Consider the following 25915-nt stretch of genomic DNA (forward strand, 5'->3'; position numbering starts at 1 on the left):
TTTTTTTTAATTTTTGGCTGCATTGGGTCTTCGTTGCTGCGCACGGGCTTTCTCTAGTTGCGGCAAGCGGGAGCTACCCTTCGTTGAAGTGCGCGGGCTTCTCATTGTGGTGGCTTCTCTTGTTGCAGAGCATGGGCTCTAGGCGCGAGGGCTTCAGTAGTTGTGGCGCACGGACTCAGTAGTTGTGGCTCTTGGGCTCTAGAGCGCAGGCTCAGCAGTTGTGGTGCACGGGCTTAGTTGTGGACTGCAGCATGCGGCATCTTCCTGGACCAGGGCTCGAACCCATGTTCCCTGCATTGGCAGGCGGATTCTTAACCATTGCGCCACCAGGGAAGTCCCACAGATCCATAAACTTTTAGTACATTAAGGTGGACTTGTAGATTATTTAGAAAGCCAACAAACTGGCGGCTATTTTACCTTCTTAAAAGTATTTCTGAATGTAATGAATGTCTATTAACTTTTCTTTATAGTTAGTAGTCCATTTTAAGAACATAAGAGATCTGCTTTATTCCCTGCCAGCCGCATGGAAAACGTCTATGGTCAATTTTGGATTGTTTCGCAGGAAAAATTGTCTAAGCAATAGTTATCCTGAAATAGGTGTGTTTAATACGAATATGCCTTCTATTCTGTAATCTGCTTTTGCAATTAAGAAAGTAAACCCACTTTATATATAATACACATCATTGCAGCACTTCCAAAAATACAATACTGTAAAAATTTTAACAGGTGTCCTACAGTGCCCCTCCCCAGCCACCTGCAAAAGAATTAGCTTGGGTTATGTTAACAGTCTAAACACTGTGCTTTGCTGAGCTTGAAATGTTCCGTAGTCAGCAAATGCCATACCTACCCAGAAAAAGAAAAATATTAGGGCTTCCCTGGTGGCGCAGTGGTTGAGAGTCCGCCTGCCGATGCAGGGGACACGGGTTCGTGCCCCGGTCCGGGAAGATCCCACATGCCGCGGAGCGGCTGGGCCCGTGAGCCATGGCCGCTGAGCCTGCGCGTCCGGAGCCTGTGCTCCGCAACGGGAGAGGCCACAACAGTGAGAGGCCTGCGTACTGCAAAAAAAAAAAAATTATATATGGCTCCTAATTATGACTATTAACTTTTCTAGAGCAAACACATAATGAAAGGAACCCTGGAAAGGTTTATATAAATTTAAGCTAATAATTGATAACACGAACATGTTCGTTTGTTTGTTTAAAATGATGGTTGGATGCCACAAAGTAGTTCTCAGTGCCTTAACTCTGTGCCTGTTGTCAGGCCTGAGGGCCTCTTCCATCCTTGTCAAGGGGAGTGCTTTCTCCTTTCATACAACACTGAATAATAATTCAGAAAAAGATCTTGGTAAGATTGTCTAGATTTCCGTGGGGGTGCAGTTCAATTGATCAAGCTGGGAAAGTGTGTTAATAGGCTTGTGTGAGGGGCTGCATTCAGGACAATGGGAAATCAAGAGCTGATTTGCTCCCCAGGAAAATGCCCCTGCAGACGATTCAGTTTGGAAAGCGTGATGGAGCAGGTGAGGCTAGAATAGAGTCTCTTTGGAGAATAAGGAGCAGAGTGTTAGAGAATGTCAGTGCTCTTCGCCACCGGGTCCCACGCCACACGCCCCCTCCCTCTGCCCTCTCTCGCATTCCCACACGCTCATCTGCTATCTCTGAGCTGGAAACAGTGACTTATCCTGGGTTCCTCTTGATCCAACTGGTCCAGAAGTCTTCCTGTTCTGCCTCATAAACACATTCGTCATTTCCTGCCTGTTCTCACTGCTCTGACCGCCAGTTCCCCTCCCTGGGCCTCCCTCCTGGCCGCTCTCCTCACCAGCTCAGATCTTCTTTCACTGTGTCTCCAGACCCCTGCTTGGCACCATTCTGTGTCTCCTACGAGAGAGAGAAAACCTTGTACAGCACACATGTCTCGCCCCTGTTTATGCTTCCAGCCACGTCATCTTACTTTAATTTCAGGAGAGCTTTGCTGTCGGCACTGAATACCAGGACCTCCAGGGCCTCCCATACCTCTATGCCTTGGTGTTTTCTGGCCTTTGCTGTTCATCTGTCTGCCAAACATGCAAATGTCCATCCAAACTCTGTCTCTAGAACCCTTTCTTGACAGCCCCAGATCTAGGTGTTTCTCCACCTGTACTCTCACCACACTGTGTACATAATTCTGTTACCTAATTATCAAATCATACGGCCGTTGGTGATGGCCTCTTTCAGTCTCTGCTGCATAAAAAAAGTTCCTTGAGAACAAGAACCAATGTGTTAGAAGCACATCCAACAGACATTTACTGAGTATACAGTGGTCATGTGGGTGATGATTTCATAACTGGGTGCTCCCTCTTATCGGAACACAAATTTCCTAGTAGTTCACGTTTAAGGCTTTGTTGTCATGGAATATCCCAGGGTAGACACCCATAAATACCCATCAAATCCTGAGGAAACACTGACGGAAAGAACTTGTGTAAAGATAGGTGTCCCTAGGAAGGGTTTTAGATGTGTAGGTTCAGATTAAGGCAGAAAGACGGGAATCAGTTGTCTGTCCAGGCTGCTGGTTGAGCCCATTAGCTCATTACTTACATTTTATTAACCCACAAGCATTAGTTTTCAATGCAGTATGTAGTAGAAAGCATATAACAGCCAATGACTGTCACCTTCACAGATAGGTGAATATGTGAGAGTCGAACAGGAAGAGATTAATACCATAGAAACAAGGTGTCTTTATACATCCTTGTAGAGCTCCACCTTCTTCTACGTGCCTCCTCCTTTTGATAAGTATTTGGCGAGTGAATGAATAATGAGTCAATAGGCACATAGAACACTAGGCAAACATTAGTTACTGAATGCTATGTGTAGTTCTGTGTTTCATTCAGGTTAAGGCAAGCTCTCCTAGTAAGTCTTGTCTCTTACTTGATTTTAATATTCGGAAAGCCAGCGGATTTCCGAATATTAAAGTGGCTTGTTTTGCCTTCGGATGGATGTGTCCTCAGCAGCTAGTAGGTTAGTCCCTGTCTGAATTGTTAAGTCTTCTGCCACAAAAATTGTGTTTAGCCTTGAAGTGGGGATCTGTATGCCTGAGTGACTTGAGCCTGAAACATGGGCTTGTTCTTCTTTCCCCAACTATTTTCTTTAAGAGGATGATAAATAACTTCGTCAGGCGCGTTTTAAATTTTATTAAATTAAGGTTTCTGAGTAGAAAGAACAAAGACAGTAAACAGTGTTAACCAGCTATTTTTCAAGTGAGCAAATGTCTTGGATTCAGGACTTTTATTTTCCTGATGGAGGTTTCAGTTTCATTGGAATGAACCTCAGGAAGGTCAGACCAGACATGGCAGTGGTAATTATCTTGTCAACACGCATCCGAGTCTATGTAGAAGTTAACATGTAATTTTAAGGTTTCTGAGTAAGTTGATTCTTTGAAATTAGACAGCCTGTTAATAGGTATAATAAACAAAATATTTTATAGGGTTTTTTTTGTTCTTTTTTTGCTGTACGTGGGCCTCTCACTGTTGTGGCCTCTCCCGTTGCGGAGCGCAGGCTCCGGACTCGCAGGGTCAGTGGCCATGGCTCACGGGCCCAGCCACTCCGCGGCACGTGGGATCTTCCCGGAACGGGGCACGAACCCGTGTCCCCTGCATCGGCAGGCGGACTCCCAACCACTGCGCCACCAGGGAAGCCCCTATTTTATAGTTTTAAATACAGCTGCATTATCAAAACAGTAACATGTTAATAAATGGAACACAAGGGCAAAGTTTGGTTCATATTAAGCTAATTTCCTATAAATAATGAATTTTGTAGAATTTAAGGGAAACTTGTTTTTTTGGCATTATGAGGTACTCTGTTTATGAGCATTAGGGCTTTGAACATCACTGCAGATTTTTGCATCATCTCTGTTCTTCCGTTGGGCCAGGAGTGAGGAGGAAGGGAAAGATGCTCAAACTGGGTCATCAGCTACCATGTGGTCATCAGCTACCATGTGGTACAATTTTGTCCTCAGGGAGCACAGTATGTGGAGCAGAAGATTGAGGTCACAGTGTGCTTTTCTAGCTCTAGGTAGAGTGCAGTCTGTTTGCTTATTTGCTCTTAGGTTGAAATTTGAAGACATCTAAATCTATCTAATCTATCTAAATCTATTTTAAGAATTCACATTCAACAGAAGCTGTGTTATTTAGACTTCTGTCCAGATTCCCCATGGAAGAAACATGGATTGACGTATGTTTGCTTGATGGTTAAGTGTTAAAGATTGAAACTCAGAATTCATTGTAACCATCTTTAAAAAACTGTTATGTTTTAATTTTGAATAGGTAATGTATTTACCCTGTGGTTAAAAAATATTTAAAAATGCATTAGAACACCTAAATCTATCTGGTTCTTATTTCCTTCTCTGAAAAGGTAAACATTGTTAGTACTTTCATATGTATTATACAATAGTTTTGTTATGAATTTATAAGCAAAAAAAATGTGTTTATATTCCCATCATCTTGACACAGTGGGACACATCATCTACATTGTTCTTCACTATGTTTTTTATTTACCACAGAGAGCTTCCTAGTTCTGTTACAGCTGTGACATTTCACTATATAAATGTACCATACATTTATTTAACCAGACCTCTACTTATGGACATTTGGGTTGTTTTTTTTTATCTTTTCTTTGCAAACAAGTTTGCAATGAAACCCCTTCTATAGGTGTTATTGTACTCCTGTGTAGGACTCATGATAGAATAAATTCTTGCTTACCAGCTGTGAGTCCAACAGTTTGTGTGAGGGTGTTAGAGAAGGCTTATCACCAAATTTTATGTTCTTAAACATCAATTTGGGTATATGTCACTATGCAGACAGACATCATCAGAATTGTTTTAAATGTTTGAATGAGGTTCTCCGTGGGTAGCATTGAAAACTGCATCGTGATGTACGTGATGATTTCTGCTGATTTCTGTTACTTCCTGAGGCAAAGCGGTGTTTGAGTTCTAGGTGTGGTGTTTGGGGTCTCCATGGCTGGACACTTAGGAACTGATGTTGATGCGTGAGGTTCCCCACTCTTGAAATTCCAGTTCTCCAGCTATTAAGAAAGCCTGAGAGACAAAGAAGGTGGTACCGTCTTGAGTCTTCTTGACAACTTGAGTTTTCCTGAAGCGATAGCTTTTTCTCCCCTACTTCTCTAGTTAGATGGAGTTCACACCCTAACACTTAACTGCAAATGATGGTGAAACAGTAACAAGTCAAAGCACAAATGAGAAAGCAGCTAAGAACCAGGAGACATGCATGATTGGAATGCAATCAGACTTGGACAGTTGATGTTTTCCAGGGTGTACCTTAGCAAAAAACTGCTTAAGTTCATTCTTGAGTGATCTTAGCAGCGTTCGTAATATAGTATTAGGTCCTAGAGAATTTTCTAAACTTTCAAAAAATAGATATGCCTTGACACAGTTAACAGTTACAAAATGTGGAGAATAGGACTTTTATAAGCACAAATGCCATTTTGTTACCAAAAGCTAAAGCAACCCAAATGTAATAAAGGAAATGTATAGATACTAACTCACTTGTGGATCTAAGTCATCTGAATTCTCAGCAGCAAACTGGGGAGTAGCTTACACTGTTGCATGGACAGATTTGAAAAAACTAAGTGTTGGTTGGGCCTGGGGGACAAGGCATGAAATGGGGGAAGGGGGTCAAAAGCTACAAACTTCTAGTTATAAAATAAATAAGTCATGGGGATGTAATGTACAGCATGGTGATTAAAGCTGATAATTCTGTACAGCATATTTCAAAGTAGCTAAGAGGGTATATCTTGTTCTCATCACAAGAATAAAATTTTGTAACTGTTATGGCGGCAGATGCTAACTAGCCTTACTGTGCTCATTTCGCAGCATATACAAATAGTGAATCATGTTGCACACCTGAAGCTGATGCAATGTTATATGTCAGTTATACCGCAATAAAAACATGTCAAATTACATTTCGGATGGTAAAAAAAAAAGTTTGTCTCGGGAATTTGAAGCCACAATTGCATAAAAAGAGCCTTTAACTAAATTTATTGAAGTAAAATAAAAACCATCATAATGGTTTCAGAGGACTAATTCAACGCTTATTTTTTACAATTTTTTATACACTTTTTCAAAAAGTATTGACAGATTCTTAACATTATGTAAATATATTATTTTAAAATCGACTTTATGTCCATGGAGAAACACTAGAGTTAATCTCTTTAAACCAAGAAAAGATAGACATCTTTAAAATAACGTTAGAGGTGGAATTACCCATTCAATAAGAAAAACAGATAAAGGAAGATATATACATATAATCAAGGAGTTTAGCCAAACAATATTACTAAGCAAATAATTTCCGTAGGCTTGTAAATCCAAAAAGTCTTGATAATCCAGTGAAAACATTTTAGTTTATAAAGGAACCAAACATAAATACTTAGCTGCGGCCCAACTTTGGCATAAGAGATAATTTGAAGGAAAAAATTTTGGTGTTACCAAAAGAATACCTGTATTCTGAATGTGAGTGTAAAAAACAATGCTTAATGAGTTAATTTACATTTAAGTTAATATATATTTCCTTAGAAATAACTTATTAGAACATGACTAGTTAATACTGAAATTCATCTGAGAGACTAAGTGGGCAAGAAACTTAAAGAATGTCTTCTCCAAAAATGTTAATATAAAAGATCCATTTCTCAGATTTTGTAAATAATTATAACCTAACAGTTTAAAAACTGATATTGTGGTAAATAATAAAATTGATTAACAGAAATTCTAGGAAGAGAATGGAAAGTTGTTAAGGATTCAAGAAATGGTAACTTCAGAGCAATGAATAATAAATGAATACATATTTCAATAAGTATTGGTAGGACATATATAGCAGTGATATCGGTCAGGAAAGTGAACCTGTATCTACACATGTTGCAGGAAATTCTAGATGGTCAAAGAGTTAAAAGATGTTTTTTGCTCTTCTGTTTGTATAAAATCATATAAAATACTATATAAAAGGTAGGTATTTATCCGTAAATATTGGTAGGTATCCGTAAAAATTTATCTGTAAATATCCAATAATATTCATTATTGAAATGAATAGTTAGCAGATAATGGGCTTGGATGAATTAAAGTAACATTTTGTTAAGATTATTGCATAAATGTTTCTTTTTAATTATGTAATATATTACATCCCCACCCCATCTCCACTTTCCAGAATGGGTGGGAACAGAAGCCTAGGTTCTGACTTGGAGTCTGTCCTGTAGAAGCTGTCTATGCCCGGGCTAGGCCCTTCGCATCCTTGAATTTCACCTTCCTTATGGAGGGTTACTGGGAGGACCACAGAGAGGGAAAGTGAGAAAACACTAAAAACAGTAAAACAGTATAATTATTATATGTTATATGACAAATATAATACCTGGGAACATTTTATTTGTTTATTTATTTTATTTTTTGGCCGCGCTGTGCGGCATGTGGGATCTTAATTCCCTGATCAGAGATCGAACCCGCGCCCTCTGCAGGGGAAGCGCAGAGTCTTGACCACTGGCCCACCAGGGAAGTCCTTGGGAACATTTTAAATTTTAGAAAATGACATAGAGGAATACTAATCTCAGATATTTGGATAAATTGTAAACTAGTTAGATTATTTTTCATCAGTATGTGACTATAAAGTTCTCCTTTCAGGACTTTTATGTTACGACTGAGAAGTTGGTTACTGTCTCTGCCTGCTTTGGAAGTGGCAATTATTGCTAGGCAGTGAATAACAGTTACTAACAAAGACTAATGCATACTTTCCCTTCTCTTTAAGTATTTTTTAAAACACAATAAATATTTTAGTCATTTTAGAACTGAGAATTATCAAGTATTAACACAAATGTTGAGTTGTTTAACCATGGAACGCTACCATAGAAAATGAGAGCCCTTTTCCTGTCTTGTTTGTTTGTTTTTGTTTGTTTTTTTAACTTAAAGAAGATATTGAGTGTATTTTGCCATTGCTTCTTGGAACATGAATACTGAGGTTTCGTTTTCCTTCAAGAAATCGCTGTTTTCTTCCCTCTAAAAAATTAGAGAAAATTAATTACTGTCTTAGGTTTGTTTGTCACCATAGAATGTGGATGCCACAGGGAATGACTTTGAGAATAAGGAAACATTTATTTTTTTAGTTTCTTGTCTTTTTTTCCCCTAGATTTAGATTTGTTTTGGTTATTCAGCCTACTTATTTTAAGAAGCTAAGCAGCTTGTTTCCTGTTTTTCCAATTCTGTTTGACATTTAAAGTGACTGAGACATTTGGAATGGTTCCAAAATGGAACAGTTTTTTTCATGTAAAATAGAGTAGAGTAATTCCCAGGGCACCATGACAGAAAGTGAGAAATCACTTAGCATGGCGTCTTGAATGGATTTGGAGTACTAGCGTGTGCTTTAAAATAAAAATTTTTAAGCCGTATTACCACTTGAAGGGGGAAAAGAAACAACAAAACTTGTATTTGACAGAAAACGGAAGCGTGTAGTCAAGAGTATAATACTTTTTTTTTTTTTTTTTTGCGGTACGTGGGCCTCTCACTGTTGTGGCCTCTCCCGTTGCGGAGCACAGGCTCCGGACGCGCAGGCTCAGAGGCCATGGCTCATGGGCCCAGCCGCTCCGCGGCATGTGGGATCTTCCCAGACCGGGGCACGAACCCATGTCCCCTGCATCAGCAGGCGGACTCTCAACCACTGCGCCACCAGGGAAGCCTCCAGGAGTATAATACTCTTACTGAATCACTTTGCTGTACACCTGAAACTGACACAACATTGTAAATTAACTCTAGTCTAATCTAAAATAAAAAAATTTTAAAAAGAATATAATACTCTTAGCAATGAATTTAAAGATCAGGGGTTAAATATGAGTAGATTTTCAGTGTATATGTGGTGATTTATCAGGAATTAGGAAGTGATTCATTTAGAGTATAAATCTTTGTAAGGACCAGGCCATCAGCAGGGAGAAGACGGGAAGTTGGTAAGAAATGTATAAGAAGAGGGAAAGGCATTTAAAGTCCAATCATTCGTGTGTTGTTTCTCAGCCTGTGTGATCAGAATGGACAGTCAGGGTCCTCGTCACAGACAAATTTCTGTACCAATTTACCTGGAAAATTAGAAACTATGAAATCAACGTTATTTTGCATGTCATTTTCATGTTTCTGGATTGGTACATCTGTTTGTTTCATGCCCCTAATTCTCTGCCCCATATATGACTTATGTCAGAATTAAAGCCATCGTCTGTGTTTCTGAGTTCCAGAAATCCTGATATTTGATTAATCCCTGTTCTCATCCATATGCTTTCCTTATGTAAACATAACTTAAGTGCATTTCTGTGGCTTCTCTAGTTGTTTGTGAAGCCAGATGGTGGTAGTTATAAAAAATTAAAGTCACATATTTTCCTACCTATATTCATTCCTTTTGCAGTTGAAAAGGGCAGACAGAAGAGTCCCAGAAGTTTATGTATCCAGACCCAGACATCTCCAGATGTGCTCTCCTCAGAAAAAACACTTGAGTTGGCTCAGTATAAAGCAAAATGTGAAAACCAAAGTGGATTTATCCTGCAGCTCAAGCAGCTTCTTTCCCGTGGTAATACCAAGTTTGAAGCATTAACAGTTGTGATTCAACACCTCCTGTCTGAGGTAAGGATGTGTACCCTCTAAACAGCACTAAGGTCGGGGCAGGTGGGGTGATGGGCAACGCTCATGCTCCTGTCTTGTGAATATCTTTAAGTTAATGATTGGTAAGATCACATATAATTCACCCAGTTATGCTTTTGTCAACTCATTTGATACCTGAGTCACTCTCTAGAAATCTGGGATTGAAAGGTTTCTTAGTACTTCTCTTTCTCCTGTGGGGTCTGTTAGACCAACAACAGTGAAAACGTAATTGCCTGTTAAACCTCTATATACCTCTAGACTATATTAGCATTGCCAATTTAAAAAAGTTAATCAGTCGATCTAAAAAAGAAATGCAAATTTTTATTTGAGCCTAATTGAGGATTTTAACCTGGGAACAGCACCTCAGAAAGCTCTGAGAATTGCTCCACCCCTTAGAAGTCAAGGCACAGTTATGTATAAGGTTTTTGAGACAGAGGGCGACACATTATTGACAGTTTACACAATCCAGATCTGCGAGTACAAAGTGGTTGGTCATGTGACCCCTTACAAGATCTAGAGGGAATGTCATCTTTAAGGAGTTGGCTTGGTGCTGGAAGAGTATTGCTCTTTATGGTTGAGTAGGTATTTCTCCTGATGGGGGAGGTCTGGTCAATGTGTAATGCAGATACACAATGCACAATAGAAGGGAGAGAGGATGCCAAAGGGCAGAGAAAATTTCTTTATGTTTAAATTTTTCTTGCCATAAAATACGAATTTTATTTCACAGCATTACCTTTTTTTCACTTAATTTTTTATCTAGCTATATGTAGTTTTCCATATCACACTGAACTTAATGCTTTGAAAAATGAGGTTGATTATATTTATGGGTCAAAGAACACCTTTTTTTTTTTTTTTTTTTTGGGACATTGGCAGGCGGCCTCTCAACCACTGCGCCACCAGGGAAGCCCTAAGAGCACTTTTGAGGTAACTCCCAGTAGTGGTCTAGAGAGTCTTCAGAATTTCCATCCATTCCTAAAATAGTTTGTGGTACAACAAACATGAAACAGATTTTCTTTGCTTACTTACTCTTCCCTGATATTCTACAAGGATGTTAATTCAGGAATTAGTTAAAATTCATTGAGAAAACCAAGTTTCTATGAACGTATGCTACTGGCATAGCAACAAAAAGTATAATTATTTAAGGGGAAATACTGGGTTGAGAATGTAGCTTGAGCTCGCTAGATATTTTTAAATCACTGTTTTAAAGATGAGGATACCTGACATCTCAAGAAGAATACTGTTCAATCTGCTTGTTCTCTAGTTCAGTTCAAGCCAACAAACCTATACTCACTTCTTACAGAGGCTACTCTGATGTGGTTGCCGTCTGGGGCAAAGGGAGATGCAGGTGAATGAGACTTGGTCTGTGCCTTTGACGAGCTGCTAAGCTAGCAGACAGTTTAAATCAGTATTTGGTGAACAATTTACAGCTTTGTTCGAATGAACTTTTTTGAGGGGGAGATGCAGACATTTACCTAGTTTTTAAATTACAGTAGCATACAGTATTTTTGTTTTTCTTTATTATATGAGAGGAATTTTGAGAGTTGGTTTATGTAACCAAGTAAGCTAAATTGGAAACTATATAACGTCAAATGTAGGGAACAGTTAGTTTGTCTATTTAGTGATAAACCAATTATTTATTTTACTGTATCTAGCCTAACAACCCCATGGTCAATTCTTTTCTCTCCTTTATCTCCCACATGAAAGCAATCAAGTATGGTGAATTCTCATCCCACAGTGTTTCTCCCCTTCCTTCATCTCCTCTTTTCTCTCTCTACCGATGCCAACCTTGTTCAAGCCCTGGATAACTGTCTCCTGGATTATTTTAATAACTTCTTAACCAGTCTTGAGGCTTGCACTCTCCCCTCTGTAATCCATCCCAATCACTGCATCCCAAAGCATTCCACTCTACTGATTACCTTCAGTGGTTCTCCATTGTCTACAGCCAGTTTTCCCAGTATGGTAGCCACTAGCCTTATGAAGCTATTGAGCATATGAAGTATAGCTAGGCTGAACTGAGATGTGTGGTAAGTGTAGAATACACATAGATTTCAAAGATGATATGAAAAAAGGATGTGAAATATCTCATTAATAACTTTTCTGTTGACTGTATGTTGAAATGATAATTTGGACATACTGGGTTAAATAAAATATATTGTCAGGTTAATTTAATCTTTAAAAAATGTGGCTACTTGGAAATTAAAATTACATACAGGGCTCACATTATATTTCTCTTGGATGACTCTGGTGTGTAACTTGGAATATAAGACTCTGTAACCTGGCACCAACTGCCCCTTTTCACCTTCCCCTCACTGCCGCTATGCTCCAGCTGTATAATCAGGAAGGTAAAGGAGAAGCGAGAGGGGTTTAACATTTGTTGAATATTTACTAAGTACCAGACGTTCTTACTTAATAAAATCCTCTCCAAAATGCAAGTTGGAGTTCACAAATAAGAAAATTGAAGGCTTCCCTGGTGGCGCAGTGGTTGAGAGTCCGCCTGCCGATGCAGGAGACACGGGTTCATGCCGCAGAGTGGCTGGGCCCGTGAGCCATGGCCGCTGAGCCTGCGCGTCCGGAGACTGTGCTCTGCAATGAGAGGGGCCACAACAGTGAGAGGCCCGCGTACCGCAAAAAGAAAAAAAGGAAAAAAAGTTACTTTCCTTCCATACGACTTGGCCCCTAAACACAAACCAAGCATTTTATCAGGTGATCAACTGGAGAAAGATTAGGTCCAACACTAGAGAAAATATTTCACTGGGTCGGGCACACTGAGAGATGCTTCAGTCCACTGCAGGGCAGACTCTTAATGAGTTTCATGGATTCTTGTATCGCATGTGAATTTCATCTTACACCCAGTTTAGATCCTAATGCCCATGTAACTGTGACTCCATTGAATTTCTTAAAATTCAGCTCAAAAACACCCTCTTTTATGAAGACTTTCCTGGTCCTTCTAGCTCTATGTTTTATCTACTCCCTGTATTCTAGGAGCACTTATATTTCTCTGTCACTCTCTACCTAGTAGGTAACCATTTCCAAGTTGTTTTTACTTTTTAAGACAGTCAGCTCACTGAGAGCTGGATCTGTTTCTGGTGCTTTCTTAGGAAACCACCCCAGGTGCTATGGCAGTGCCTTATACATAATAGATACGCAGGGTGTATCTCAATGAACAAATGGATCAATAAAGAGGATGGGGGCTTCCCTGGTCGCGCAGTGGTTGAGAGTCTGCCTGCCAATGCAGAGGACATGGGTTCACGTCCCGGTCCGGAAAGATCCCACATGCCGCGGAGCGGCTGGGCCCGTGAGCCATGACCGCTGAGCCTGCACGTCTGGAGGCTGTGCTCCGCAGCGGGAGAGGCCACAGCAGTGAGAGGACCAGATGTAAGATGAACATATAAAGTCTTTATGTAAATGTTCTTTGCTCTTTTCTAGCTCTTTATAATCAATCAGCAAATATTTACTGATTGCCTAATGTGTACAGGGCACTGTTAAAAAGCAGTTGGGAAGGAAAGATATAACCAAGGGAAAAGTTAAGCAATTTTTTCAAAATTTTTACTTAACCCTTTGGTTCTCTCATACCCATTATAGAAATGATTGATATATAGATATGTAGATAGGTAGATATAGATTGTAGATCTATACTGATCTATATATACATATATATCTCGTTATTGCTGATTTTTCCTAAACCATTTCAGAGCATTAAAATATAGGTAAAAATCGTTGATTATAGGGAATCCTGGAACTGTCACTTATCCTTTTGTTGCAAGTCTATTTAATAACTACAACCTGGGCTTCCCTGGTGGCGCAGTGGTTGAGAGTCCGCCTGCCGATGCAGGGGACACAGGTTCGTGCCCTGGTCCAGGAAGATCCCACATGCCACGGAGCGGCTGAGCCCGTGAGCCATGGCCGCTGAGCCTGCGCGTCCGGAGCCTGTGCTCCACAACAGGAGAGGCCACAACAGTGAGAGGCCCGCGTACCGCAAAAACAGAAACAAAAACAAAAAAACTACAACTTTACCACTTTAGTGGTAGACATCATTCATTACAGAGCAGAAGTTCTAATGCATGTCTCTTGAATCTGGAAACCAATACCACACTTTCTATTTCTCAGAGGACACACTCTTGTTAGTTTTAGTTCTGATTCTTGGTTTATCCTTGAATAGTTGTACAGTGTTCTGTGCAGGCAGACCGAGTGCCAGACAGTGTTGATGGTAGTGATCCCAATTTCTTCATGAAAGTTTCTGGGTACCTCAACCCAACATCTGACCAGTTATTCAGTGTGCCTCCAATTCTGTTTTTGCTAGTGGAATCTAACCTAAAGTAGCACCTGAACAAAGATGAATTTTGAATGACACTAGCAGTCTATAAATAAAAATGTCTCAGACCGAAAAATTGGACACGATTCATCATGTGGTAGTGGGGATGGAGGAGGTCAGAGAGAGCATACATCTGAGCCATCCGACGTGGCTCTTTCCTGCAAAATCCCCTGTGCTTTTGACACTCTCCCAAGCTAGCAAATTGAGGCTCAGTGATGGGATGACAGCCGGAGACTAAGTGCCTGTGTCCCAGGGACTCCTAATTAAATTATGGTGAGTCCATTTTTTTCTTGGAGCACTTCATATATTTAATGTATGAGTATAAAAGCATTTTTTCCAACCAGATTCCCACCTCCCTCTTTTTTTTTTTTTTCCTTCGCATTGTGTAGAACTCTGCATGTTACAATACGAAGAAAATTAAATAAACTTGTTATCTGGGCCATAAAGAGTTTATCATCTAAGACAGAAACACTGATACAGGAGCAGCTAAACAAAAAGAAACAGGCAGTCAGTATCTAAGTGACAAATGCATTTTGTCATCTACAAAGAAAGGGTAAAGGTCTTAAAGGGCAAGCTACCAGGAGAGTCAGGTAGAAAGTAACACTGAGTATGTACCTATTATGATATGGGCACTGTGGTCGGCATTTCACATAGGATCATATTTAAAGCCCTCGGTTTTTCCATTGTCCTGTACTGCTTCCCCTCAGATGAGGTCATCTGCCTTGAGTTATTGGGCCTGGATGTCTTAGTTCTACCTAGGTCTCAAGCTTCTTGAAGCAGGAGCCATGTCTTAATTTTTTTTCCATATTTTCCCCAGCATCTGGAATGGTACTTGGTAAGTTGGTACTGAGTACTAAATTGCCAACCAATTCAGAAGGATAAATGTCCTGTCTAGGTGTGTGGGGGAAGGGAGTAGTATCTATGATTGACAGTTAGTATTCCCTGAAGGCTTATAGAATGGGTCAGGTACAGAAGACCAAGCCTTCCAGCTTGTGGAGGTGGGACATGCATGGCAAGCATGACTTGGACAGAAGAGGAGCAGGGTGTCTAAACAGGAGCTGGGTGATTGAGGTTCATGGAAGTTTATTTTTTATGCACTCAATGGAAGACTCTTGTCGAGCAAGGGCATTTATTTGTACCCAGAATATGGGATAAAAATCTACCAGTCCTCTGCAAAATAGTGTGGAGGGAGGCTTCCCATAGTTCAGGAGTGGGGTTGGCGAGGATGAGGGCTAGGGTGGAGGCATCACTAATAGAAAAAGTGCAGTGGATTCAAGACACCTTAGGAGGAAAGAACTGACCGACTGGGGCACAACCCATCAGACAAGGAAGAGTCCAAAACGATCCCATGGTTTTCCTGTTGCTGCCACTGGGATTGACAGAGGTTGGAAGACATCGATGGCTTCTGGGCACTGAGGAAGGCTGAGTGCAGTGGAGCTGGGGGCAGTGTCCCCATGCGTACAGTCGGCCCTTGGTACCTGTGGGGACTGATTCCAGGACGCCCCCCGCCCCAACAGCAGGTACCAGAATCCGTGGATGCTCAAGGCCCTCATATAAAGTGACGGAGTATGGTTGGTCCTCCACGCCTGCATCCCAGGTTCCACATCAGGGATTCAGCCAACCTTGGATTTCAACTCTACTGAAATTGCTTGTCCACAAAGTCCCTTTAATAAGCAAAAAGACTGCCTTGTAGATACTTGTGATAGGATGTAAAAGTTCACAGAATCACTCCTGGAAACTTTACACCAACTTAAGTTTTCAATTTTCCATATTTAAGGATTTCTGTAAATTTGAAAAGTGATTTAACTTCTGGCCAGCTTTTCCTTCTATTAAGGATTTAGCTCTTAGAAAAGAGTGAATTTTAAGCAAGGTCACCGAATGTGTTACAGGGCTGCTTGCGTGTATCTAGCAAAACAGTCTTCTGGGTCTCTTGTCACTCGAGTGATAAAACTTGCTGATACTTGAACTAGAGTTAAAAGGCTTAAAGGCTTTGAATCACAAAGGCTTAAATTTGAGATTAAGAGAAATATATAGTATATATATTTTTATTCGCTGTTTTTGCCAATTTTATCTGGGCTGGTTTTCCTCAAACTTTAATTTTTACATTAGAAAACTCATTGCTTGTTCACTTAAAAAAAAATGGACTTACTGATTTGTGATTTCAGAACAACCTAATACTACGTTTTAAAAATCAAGCATTTAGAATATCATTAGGGCCAAAATGTACTCATTGAGAAAGTAAGTGTTCCTTAAATTCCAGTCACTGTTAAATGTCCAGGACAGTGCTAGTGTATCGTTAACTTCCCTAGCTCTTTCGTGAGAGACTTACAAAGTAAAAGGGGAAAACCATAACATATATCTGATCTCCAACTCTCAATTCAGCAGCTCACACTTCTTAAAATGCCAGGGAACCACGTTGTAAGCATTTAAATGAATTTTTCCGGAAAACATCATTCATTTTATAATGTCATGTTAAATTCTCCGTCACAACACACACTTTCACCGTTCCTCACCTCGTCCATAACTCACTTAGCACACAGGTTTTGGAGAATAAATTTCCTTTTTCTATTAGCAAGTATGCTCATCTAATGACCCCTAATTAGAGAGGGGAATAAAAAGGTTCACAAGTCTAAAAATAACTCCATTATCCACGCGGAGGCGGCCGGCTTTTCTTTCCCCTGTACCGGCTGATATTTGAAAGTAAGTGGCAATCGATCAGTCTAAGCGCTGGCTCTCGTTTTTCATAAATGAAGGGCTGTGGCTTTAAGCAGTCGCAGGCAGCCTGTGCCAAAGGCAGAAGCTGCAGCCTCAGCTCCTGTGAGGAGAGAGGCGTCCCAGGCGCACGCTAACCTGCAGGATGCGAAGTAAGGCCAACCGAAGACCAATGGCGCTCCTCCTGGTGGAGCTTTGAGTGTAGACCGACCGGACTGGTGGGTGGCTTGGCCACCTGCGCGGGGCCGGGAGGGGGGACTTGGAGAGACAGAAGCTGGAAAATGGGCTGCTCCCGTAGCAAATTGTGCCACTATTCTCCATGTGCAGCAACGAGGGTAATTAGTATTTGTTTATAGTGCTTTTCTGGAAGAATGCCAGGGGCGAAGGCAGAGGTGGTCTGGCGTGAGGGGGAAACGCTTTGAGTGACAAGCAACTCTCGCCTTCAAAGGCGGGTCTCATGATCTCCGTCCGCAATGCTGCGACCCAGCTGCGGGTGGGAGCTCTGTCTGGGGCGATCCCGGGGAGGGCATTTCCAGAGAGCTTTGAATTCTGCCTTTTCCTTCCTTACACACGCTGGTGGGAGGGAAACTGCCTCGTAAGAAACTGTATCTAATTGCTGTGTTTGTACAAGCATGTGTGACTGTGCGCTTGCGGATGAGTTGCTGGTAACTTAGAAATGGTTCTCCTTGGCAAGATTGATAATTGCTTTTTTGATTCTGAAACAGCTGCCTGGTTTTCTTTGATTCATTTCTCTAACATCTCCTCAGAATGATCGGTGATCCAACGTATTATCATCCTTAGAAAATAACGCATAGCTGAGTAAAATTAATTTCATTTTGTTTGTAAAGGATTAGTTTTTTCGCCGTGGCTTTATAAGAGACTTTTGCGTCTTCCTTTTAGAAGTAAAGGATTGGCCTCCTAAGGAAACTTTTCTATTTGCAAATGTAGGATAAAGTTCATATAAGTGCATGTGTTTAGAACATTAAACGTTTATCTTAGACTGATTAGACCTTTATTGCCCTTGGAGGAGGAGAATGCATTACATCTTAAGTATGCCTCAGCTGAAAGGTTCTGGGATCAGCAGTGAAGCATGGCTCAAAGTAAATATTTTTAAACGGGCCATTCAGTGCCTCAAATGAATGTTTCACGAGGACCTGAGAAAATACAGATTTTTGAAATGTGCATTTCCTTAACAACTAAGGGACATCTGTGTTTTTTAACAACACAAACTGTTAGCCTAAATGATTCATATCTTGGCTTCTCAGTTCTGAGTCTCATTTTCCTGGTGATAACAAATGTGTGCTTTACTGAAAGGGACCCTCTTGAAAACATGAGTAACTTGATGTGTGTTTTCCACAGCGGGAGGAAGCATTGAAACAACACAAAACCCTATCTCAAGAACTTGTTAACCTCCGGGGAGAGCTAGGTAAGAGCCTTTTTTTTTTTTTTTTCCTTCTTCCAGTTTTTCGGGTGGAGGGGAAAATTGTCCCAGTTGGTTTTCCTGTCTGCGTGGTGTCTGCCGTGTCAGCCCCTCACTCCAGCATCTGTGCAAACACTGACCGTCGACGTTTCTGTTGAATCTTGGCAGTTTGACCTCAAGTTCATGGAATTCTGGGCACTGATCTGACTAAGCCTAGCAGAGTTTCTGATAACCAAAACATTTCTTTTCCTGGAGAGAGGGACGGAATGCTTTTTGTAAGTGTGTGGATTACAGTTAGATAATTCCGTCAGGTTTTTTTCTTTCTGGAACCATCTTTCACATGAAAGAGTGGTGAGGAAATTCCCTCTGCAGTAGCAGCAATGATATTGCACTTCCTTGGGTGCTCTGTGAGTAGTGGGTATAGCATTAGAAGGCGTACTCTGTGCTAATCTTCCAGCTGGACTGGCAGTGAGAAGGACCCAGCTCCACAGGAAGCCAGGTGTCTCTCCTGCCTGTGGCACTCACCCCCGAGGGCTGCTGTTTCCAGGCCGAACTCTCTTCTAGTTCTTGTCTTTCCTGGAAGAGCCCTGGGTTCGTGCAGCAGAGACAGTGCTGCCTTTCCTACCTCAGCCTGCGTGTTAGAGCGAGCTGACTGCCTCGGGAGCCCCATGCGCTGTAGGCACCACGGCCCTAGACAGTCAGCTTCCTGCTGTAGCTTCAGCCAGGTCTGGAGCAGTTCATTGAAAGGCTGCCTTCCTTGCCCTTTGCGGTTTTCTGTGTGTGCTGAAAGCGTGTGTAGGTACGTGTATAAATAATGCAAAGGCCACAGACGGAGTTGAAAATTATGTTCATCTAGTTCCAGGAGAAACTGCTCGTTTTTCTTTGGACAACACCAGAGTTGAAATACTGTCAATATAATTTGCTGGACTTGAACCCTCTTAAGTGCCCCTCCCCTACCATGCCCGGGCAAAGATCAAGTAGCCATGAATGTGGGGCGAAGACTTCCGTCTATATTCCTCTTCTCTCTTCACCCCCCGATGCAGGGCAATGCCAGACTCCTGACTCGCCCGAATACCTCGTCCTGGTCACCGTTTTCTCCTGATCTTAGGAAGGACTCTTTTGGGAAGAGTAATTGTGAGACAGATGGAACTTCAGGACCCCAAAGACTTGAGAGTTCTAGGAAAACAGTTCAAGGAAACCACAGATAAGAAACAGCCTGGCTCCCGGGGACGTTTAAGGCTCTCTGCCAGGTTACTGAACGTGACTGGTGTCCTTTTGATTACCCGGATGACCAACTTAACTTGCTTTTGTCTGCGCCTTAAGTAATGTAATGGATATAGGGTTAGCAGATCAGGAGAGAGGTCTTTTTGTGTGTGTTTCAGGGTTCGCTCTAACCCGGGAGAGGTGGAGAGGAGCCTCGCTGGGGGTTCACGTTTCAGCCTCCCCCCAAGACGAGGCAGATGTGCCAAGGGAACACTGTTCTCATTCAGTCAGTTTGAATGGGGGAATCCTCTTTCCACCTTTCAGTGGAGAGCGCGATTCAGTGACCTCAATGGGACCCAGGGACTCATTACCTCCCGTTAGTTACTTAGCCCGACAGGAAATAGCTGTAGCCATTTGCACCCACTCTCACCTTCCCTGTGATAAGGAGCCGGTGCCCCGGTGTGGCTTTACTGCTGCTCTCGGAGTGTCAGGATGCAGTGTTTGGCCCGTCCATATCATCCGGTCACCCAAGGCTACGCTCTCAGGAAGTGTGGCATTACTGCTGGTGAATCAAATTGAATTGTTCACGTAACAGCGTAGAGCATTTGGGGGAAGATTTTTGGTTCCATGAGGGGAAGGGAGAGAAGCCTTCTTCTGATGGAACAGTCCAGGAAGAATGTTCTCAAAGCTGCCGGTTTGATTGATTGAGCTGCAATAGGAATAAGTTCACACCACAAAGTTTACAGCTCAGTTTTAAAATGTGAGGCAGTGGTACAAAGCTGTTAGACTGTGTGGTCATACTGTCCAGGTTCAGATCTTTGGTAGCTGGGTGACCTCGGGCAGGCGAGACAGAGCACACACCTCCTGTCCCAACTTCGTTCTTTGTAAAACGGCGGTAGTGTCTGCCTCAAGGGTGGCCACGAGAATTACATGGGGTAACTGTTGCAGAGCGTCTACCACCAAGTATTAACTGCTATCAAATAGAAGTTGTTCAGATGCATGCAGTGGACAGACGTGTAGTAACTGCATTTGCTATTCTGCGAGGGCAGAGACTCTGGTGCAGAAAGGAATAGTAATTCGACTAAATATTATTAGAAACGCCTTAGGACAGGTTAATTTTGCTCTTCACGTACAAATGGAAAGGTGAGATGTGATGGATCCCTTCCTGATATGTTAGAGGCGCTTGGGGCGCGGAGTCCACCGTCTGGGTTTTTGTCCATCCACTCCTGGTTAGAAGTTACCTGACTTCTTTGAGCACAGTTTCCTCACTGGTGATAGGAAGTTAATATGCATTTTGCTGGATTGTTTTGGAGTTTGAATAAGATGGTAGTACATGTGAAGTGACTGGCATAGTGACTGGTCCATCACAGGCAACTCAAGAAAAGAGAGCCGCCACCATCAATGCCATCAAAGTACCCACCTTTCCCCTCTGACATAATGGGGCATCGTTGGTGTCACTTTCCCATTGAGTAGTTTTTCTTTACCTCCTCTATGAAAATTGAGGCAAGGTTCCCAAACTGCTAAGAACTGCAAAGAATAAAGGACAACTCATAAGCTCAGGGGCACTGAAACCCCAGTAAAGTCTGCACTTTTGATCTTCAGACCTCACTGCCTCTGATGATCTCCTCCCCTGACTGACTTGCCCACTGTGGCCTCACTTGTTTCCTGACAGGTGCCCCCTGCTCCCAGGTTAACCCAGCTTATTACCTCCAGCACAGCCTGTGTATATCTGCATCTGAGCCATGCCTGCTTTGTGGAACAACATAACATTTGCTTCTGCTAAAAAACTCTTTGAAAACCCCCTCACAGTCTCCTCAGAACCAAAGCGTGAGGCTGCCTTTGCTCCAGAGAGCCCTTGATATTTTGCATTTGTGTATATAGTATATCTTGTGTTTTCCTATTGTCTTCAGACAGTAAACTCGTTTTTGCGGGGGTGGGGGGGTCTTTGTTGCTGAGCACAGGCCTTCGCTAATTGCGGCGAGCAGGGGCTACTCTTCGTTGCGGTGCGCGGGCTTCTCATTGCGGTGGCTTCTCTGGTTGTGGAGCACGGGCTCTAGGCACACAGGCTTCAGTAGCTGTGGCACGTGGGCTCAGTAGTCGTGGCTCACAGGCTCTAGAGTGCAGGCTCAGTAGTTGTGGCTCACGGGCTTAGTTGCTCCGCGGCATGTGGGATCTTCCCGGACCAGGGCTCGAATATGTGCTTTCCATTTTCATGGGTAATTGATAAATATTTATGGGCATTTTAGGTTTTAAAGGTTTTTTTCTCTCTTTTTTTTGGCTGCGCCACGTGGCTTGTGGGATCTTAGTTCCCCCACCAGGAATCGAACCTGGGCCCCTGGCAGTGAAAGCATGGGGTCCTAACCACTGGACTGCCAGGGAATTCCCTAAAGTTTCTTTTTATTTAAGAACAATGTGTGAAAATTAATGAAAATTGTGGAGTGAGGGGTAAATAGCCCATAGCTCCATATTTTGGCATATTCCTTTGTTTATATGAATATATACCACTTTGCACTCTTTTATTATTATTATTATTAAGGTATAATTTACATGCAGCGGGATGCTTATTGTTGCATCAGTTTGACAAACATACACACTCATGTAACCTACACCTTTAGGTTACGTTTCCAGTAGACCCTCTTCCCCTAGAGGCAAACACTGACCTTATTTTTATCACTCGAGGTTCGTTTTGTCCATTCTGCAATAGAGTTTCATGTAAATGGAAACACACAATAAATTCTCTTTGTGTCTGGCTTCTTTCACACCTAATGTTTTTGAGATCCTTCCATGTTATTGTAGATACTCTGATGTTTAAACTTATGTCGAGCACTTTCCCATTTTGCCTCTTGGTCTTCATACGCTCGTGGTTAATGATCACGGTGATGCCTTTTGAGTGGATGTAGCATAATTTCACTTACCCCTTCAATAACGTCATCGTAAGGCTTTCATCGTCGGCTGTTTTTCTTACCCATCCCCATGGTTTCAACTACAACCTATAGGGTGATGACTCACAGATTTATTTTTCTAGTCCCCTCCTTCCCCAAGCTGTAAATACTTTTTTCCCAGTGAAGAGCTGCCTCTAGATGAGCCAATCCAGCATAATCAGACCTTCCTGACTACCCAGCCCCTTGCTTCCGGAATACTCTGCAGTGTCTCCTCATTCAGACCTATGCCTCAAAGTCTGTTCATCACCTTCTGCCCTGGATTATTATTCACTTACCACCCAGGCTGCCAACTAAGGTCATAACCCTCTTCCTCCACCCTGCACATGATACCAGGCTGTGTTCTAAATGTCGCCCAGATCCATCTCTCTTCAGCATTCTGGCTGCTTCTGTCCTAATTTAAGTCCTGTAATTTCTCACCTGCAGTATATCCCAGTGGTCACCTTGCCCCCAGGCCTGCTTCTCTCTTCTCCAAGTGCTACCAGGACTATACTTGTAATAAATCTCATGTGTGTCCTCTATTGGACATCTTTAACAGACATAAGTGACTCCATTTTGGCTTTGGGAAGAAGTCCAAGCATACTAAAGTCACCGTGTATGATGTGTCTGTAACCTTCCGGTGTAGCTTCATGGTGTCTGACCCTCGTTCTCCTCTCTGCACACCTCCTTTTCCCTCCCAAGGTCCCAGGCAGAGAGGCTCATTCATGCCTCGTTTGTGCCTCCTCTCTGTTTGAAAGGCTCTCTCCTCTTCCCACTATCTTTCTATTTTTGCCTCTCAAACTCCTCCTCCTTCTCATTGCTTATTTTTAAAGTCTTAGCTAAAAATACCTTGTCGTCAATTCAGTTTCACCCAAATCCTTCAGACAAGTGAACTGCACCTTCTACTATACCCTTCAAGTACCTTGCTCCTATAGGTATTTGTTTATAGACCTCTTTTCACAGTGCAGAGCTGTGAGCACTTCAAGGGCTAGGCCAGTACGTCCTTCATCTTTGTAGCTCTACCAGCTAGTACCTTGGGCCTGGCAGCTAGCACTTCTGATGCTTAGTACTTCAGAGAATGAATGAATGATTTTACTGCTGAGGATGGTAGCTAGGGAAAGTTGGTTTTATCCTTATAATATGCTTATACTTGATGGTTTCTGTACACAGATATTTTCCTATAAACTGTTAAAGCTAAGTAATAAAGTAAGATGAGCTATAGTTCTCTTGAAGACATTTTCCATTATGCCTGACATTCCCAGTTAATCCGGTCACTTTGAAAATGTCAGCCCTCAAAATAAATTACAGTTCAATTTAATGTTCTACATAATCCACAGCAAACATGTTACCTCTGAGATATGGAATAAATGTGTCATTCTGATCTTATGGTCATGTTGGTGTGATGGAGTGCCATAATTATGATCTTTTAGGGTTCCTACTGTATTTTTGTATTGATCTTAATCATTGGAATCACATTTTTTCATCTAAATTAATGAAGAAAAAGGTAGTTTGTATTTCACAATTATTTTCTAGCCATCAGAATTAATAGCTAACTCACATCTTTTTATACATTTGTCCTGATTGTTCCTATGTCATGATACAAATGAGATTTTAACCCTTTATTCACTAAAAATTCCTGGAATTCCCATAATAATGGTTCAGAAGACTAGTCGATTTTGCCCTCTGTATGTAAGGATGATGGGTATGGCAGCAACATTTATTGAGTGCTTACTTTTTCCTAACATCAGTGTTCATCTCTAAGTCTACTGGTTTGCATTGTGTAGGAAGCGAGGGAGGGACGGAGGGAAGAATTGAGGCTTAAACGTTATGTAACTTTCTTAAGGTCAATAGGCCAGAAAAGCAAAGCACCTGGATAAAAACCTAGGATGGCTAGACCACCAAACTCCCGTTAATTACAAAGAAAGAAACCATGGTGAAACTGTTGCAAAGATGGGGAAATCATTTGATATAAACACTAGTTTGCATTGATAACTACTTTTGGGATCTTTTTATTCAAGTCAAGAAGTATTAGATTAAAATATCTTGTTATGATGTACTAGGAAAAAGTGACTTGGCTCTGCCTAAAGCAGTGTACACGTTGTCTGATCAACACTTGACTGTGTCTGTGAACTAACCTCCCTTCACACCTTTATGGAATGTGTTCATTCTTTCACTAGTTTTGTGTACAGTTATGGTGTAACAAGGTTGTATATTTAGAGTAATTTTAAAACTCTTTACAGTTAAGCCACTTTTGAGTTGCAGAATTCCAGAAGTGATTTTTGAAGTGGGCTTTAATGAAAAATCTATTAATATGTAATGAAAACCAACCGTATGCCAAAACAATTCTTTATCTCACTGAGTCGATTGAAGAGGGAGTTGATTCCGTCTTAAACTTGGCTTGTTCTTTTTCTATCCTTGTCTGTCTCTTCTAAATTTAGACTTTGGCTGGCTGTCTCTATAAGTGAAAGGTTAGGTTCTTTCACCTGTACAGATGCACCATATTACCAAGCGTGTCTGTTCTTTTTGCTCCGGACGCGCAGGCTCAGCGGCCATGGCTCACGGGCGCAGCCGGTCCGCAGCATGTGGGATCTTCCCTGACCGGGGCACGAACCTGGGTCCCCTGCATCGGCAGGCGGACTCTCAACCACTGCGCCACCGGGGAAGCCCAAGCATGTCTATTCTGAAAGCCTGTTGAGTCTTCTTCCTTGTCCTGGTCTTTTCCGTCACTTGTCCTTGTCCAGTTTTGATATGTTCAGTATTTCCTGATTTAATATAATCTGTCGGTGGTTCTCAAACTTCACTGTGTAATAAAATAGGCCAGATTAAAACTGCAGATTCCCGGTTCTGACTCGGGTGGCTTGGGATGGAGGAGTCCACTTGTAATGATCATCCAGGTGACTGATGCAGGTGCTCCCTGGGCCACACTTTGACAGCACACTAGCTGTCCAGAATGTTATTCACTTAATGTAAAAAATATATGTATGTAAGACTTAAGTGAGCAGAGTAAGAGAATAATACCAAATAGCTCTAACTGAACTGAATCCATTCTTGTACATAGGCTTCCAAATCATATGCATACCAGTAACTTTGGGGTTTTTTTGTTGTTTGTTTTGTTTTGTTTTAATTCTAGGTGGCTTTTTTTTTTTCTTTTTTTTTTTGTGGTACGCGGGCCTCTCACTGTTGTGGCCTCTCCCGTTGAGGAGCACAGGCTCCGGACGCGCAGGCCCAGCGGCCATGGCTCACGGGCCCAGCCGCTCCACGGTATGTGGGATCTTCCCAGACCGGGGAATGAACCTGGGTCCCCTGCATCGGCAGGCGGACTCTCAACCACTGCGCCACCAGGGAAGCCCTAGGTGGCTTTTTTAAATTAATTAATTAATTTGGTTGCATCAGGTCTTAGTTGTGGCTCTAGGGCTCCTTAGTTGTGGCTCACCGGCTCCTTAGTTGCAGCTCGCCGGCTCCTTAGTTGTGGCATGCAAACTCTTGCGGCATGCATGTGGGATCTAGTTCCTGGATGGATCAAACCGGGGCCCCCTACGTTGGGAGTGCGGAGTCTTATCCACTGCACCACCAGGGAAGTCTCTGCCTACCAGTAACTTTGACCTGCCCTTTTGAACCTTGCCCCCTAAACATGAATCATCAGGGAGGAGACACAGGATAGTATCAGACTCACCTGTTCATTAATATTAAATTTATTCTCTTGATTGA

The 25915-nt window shown here is 42.0% G+C and overlaps 1 protein-coding gene and 1 non-coding gene across 6 annotated transcripts in view; one reads left to right on the forward strand and one right to left on the reverse strand.

Annotated features, from left to right (window-relative positions):
• Positions 1-25915, forward strand: part of MTUS1 (microtubule associated scaffold protein 1) — a 159161-nt gene that overhangs the window by 115013 nt on the left and 18233 nt on the right. For all 5 annotated transcript variants that reach the window (XM_024759978.1, XM_024759979.1, XM_024759981.1 and 2 more), the window contains 2 exons: positions 9410-9624; positions 18026-18092. In XM_024759978.1, coding sequence (XP_024615746.1) covers positions 9410-9624; positions 18026-18092 — 282 coding nt within the window. The remainder of the gene's footprint in view (positions 1-9409; positions 9625-18025; positions 18093-25915) is intronic.
• Positions 1198-1317, reverse strand: LOC112409735 (U6atac minor spliceosomal RNA). Its single transcript, XR_003005220.1, has one exon. It is a non-coding gene; the product is annotated as a U6atac minor spliceosomal RNA (small nuclear RNA).

The sequence above is a fragment of the Neophocaena asiaeorientalis genome, unplaced genomic scaffold, assembly GCF_003031525.2.
Source record: "Neophocaena asiaeorientalis asiaeorientalis breed wild unplaced genomic scaffold, Neophocaena_asiaeorientalis_V1.1 scaffold521, whole genome shotgun sequence".
Classification (NCBI taxonomy): Eukaryota; Metazoa; Chordata; class Mammalia; order Artiodactyla; family Phocoenidae; genus Neophocaena; species Neophocaena asiaeorientalis.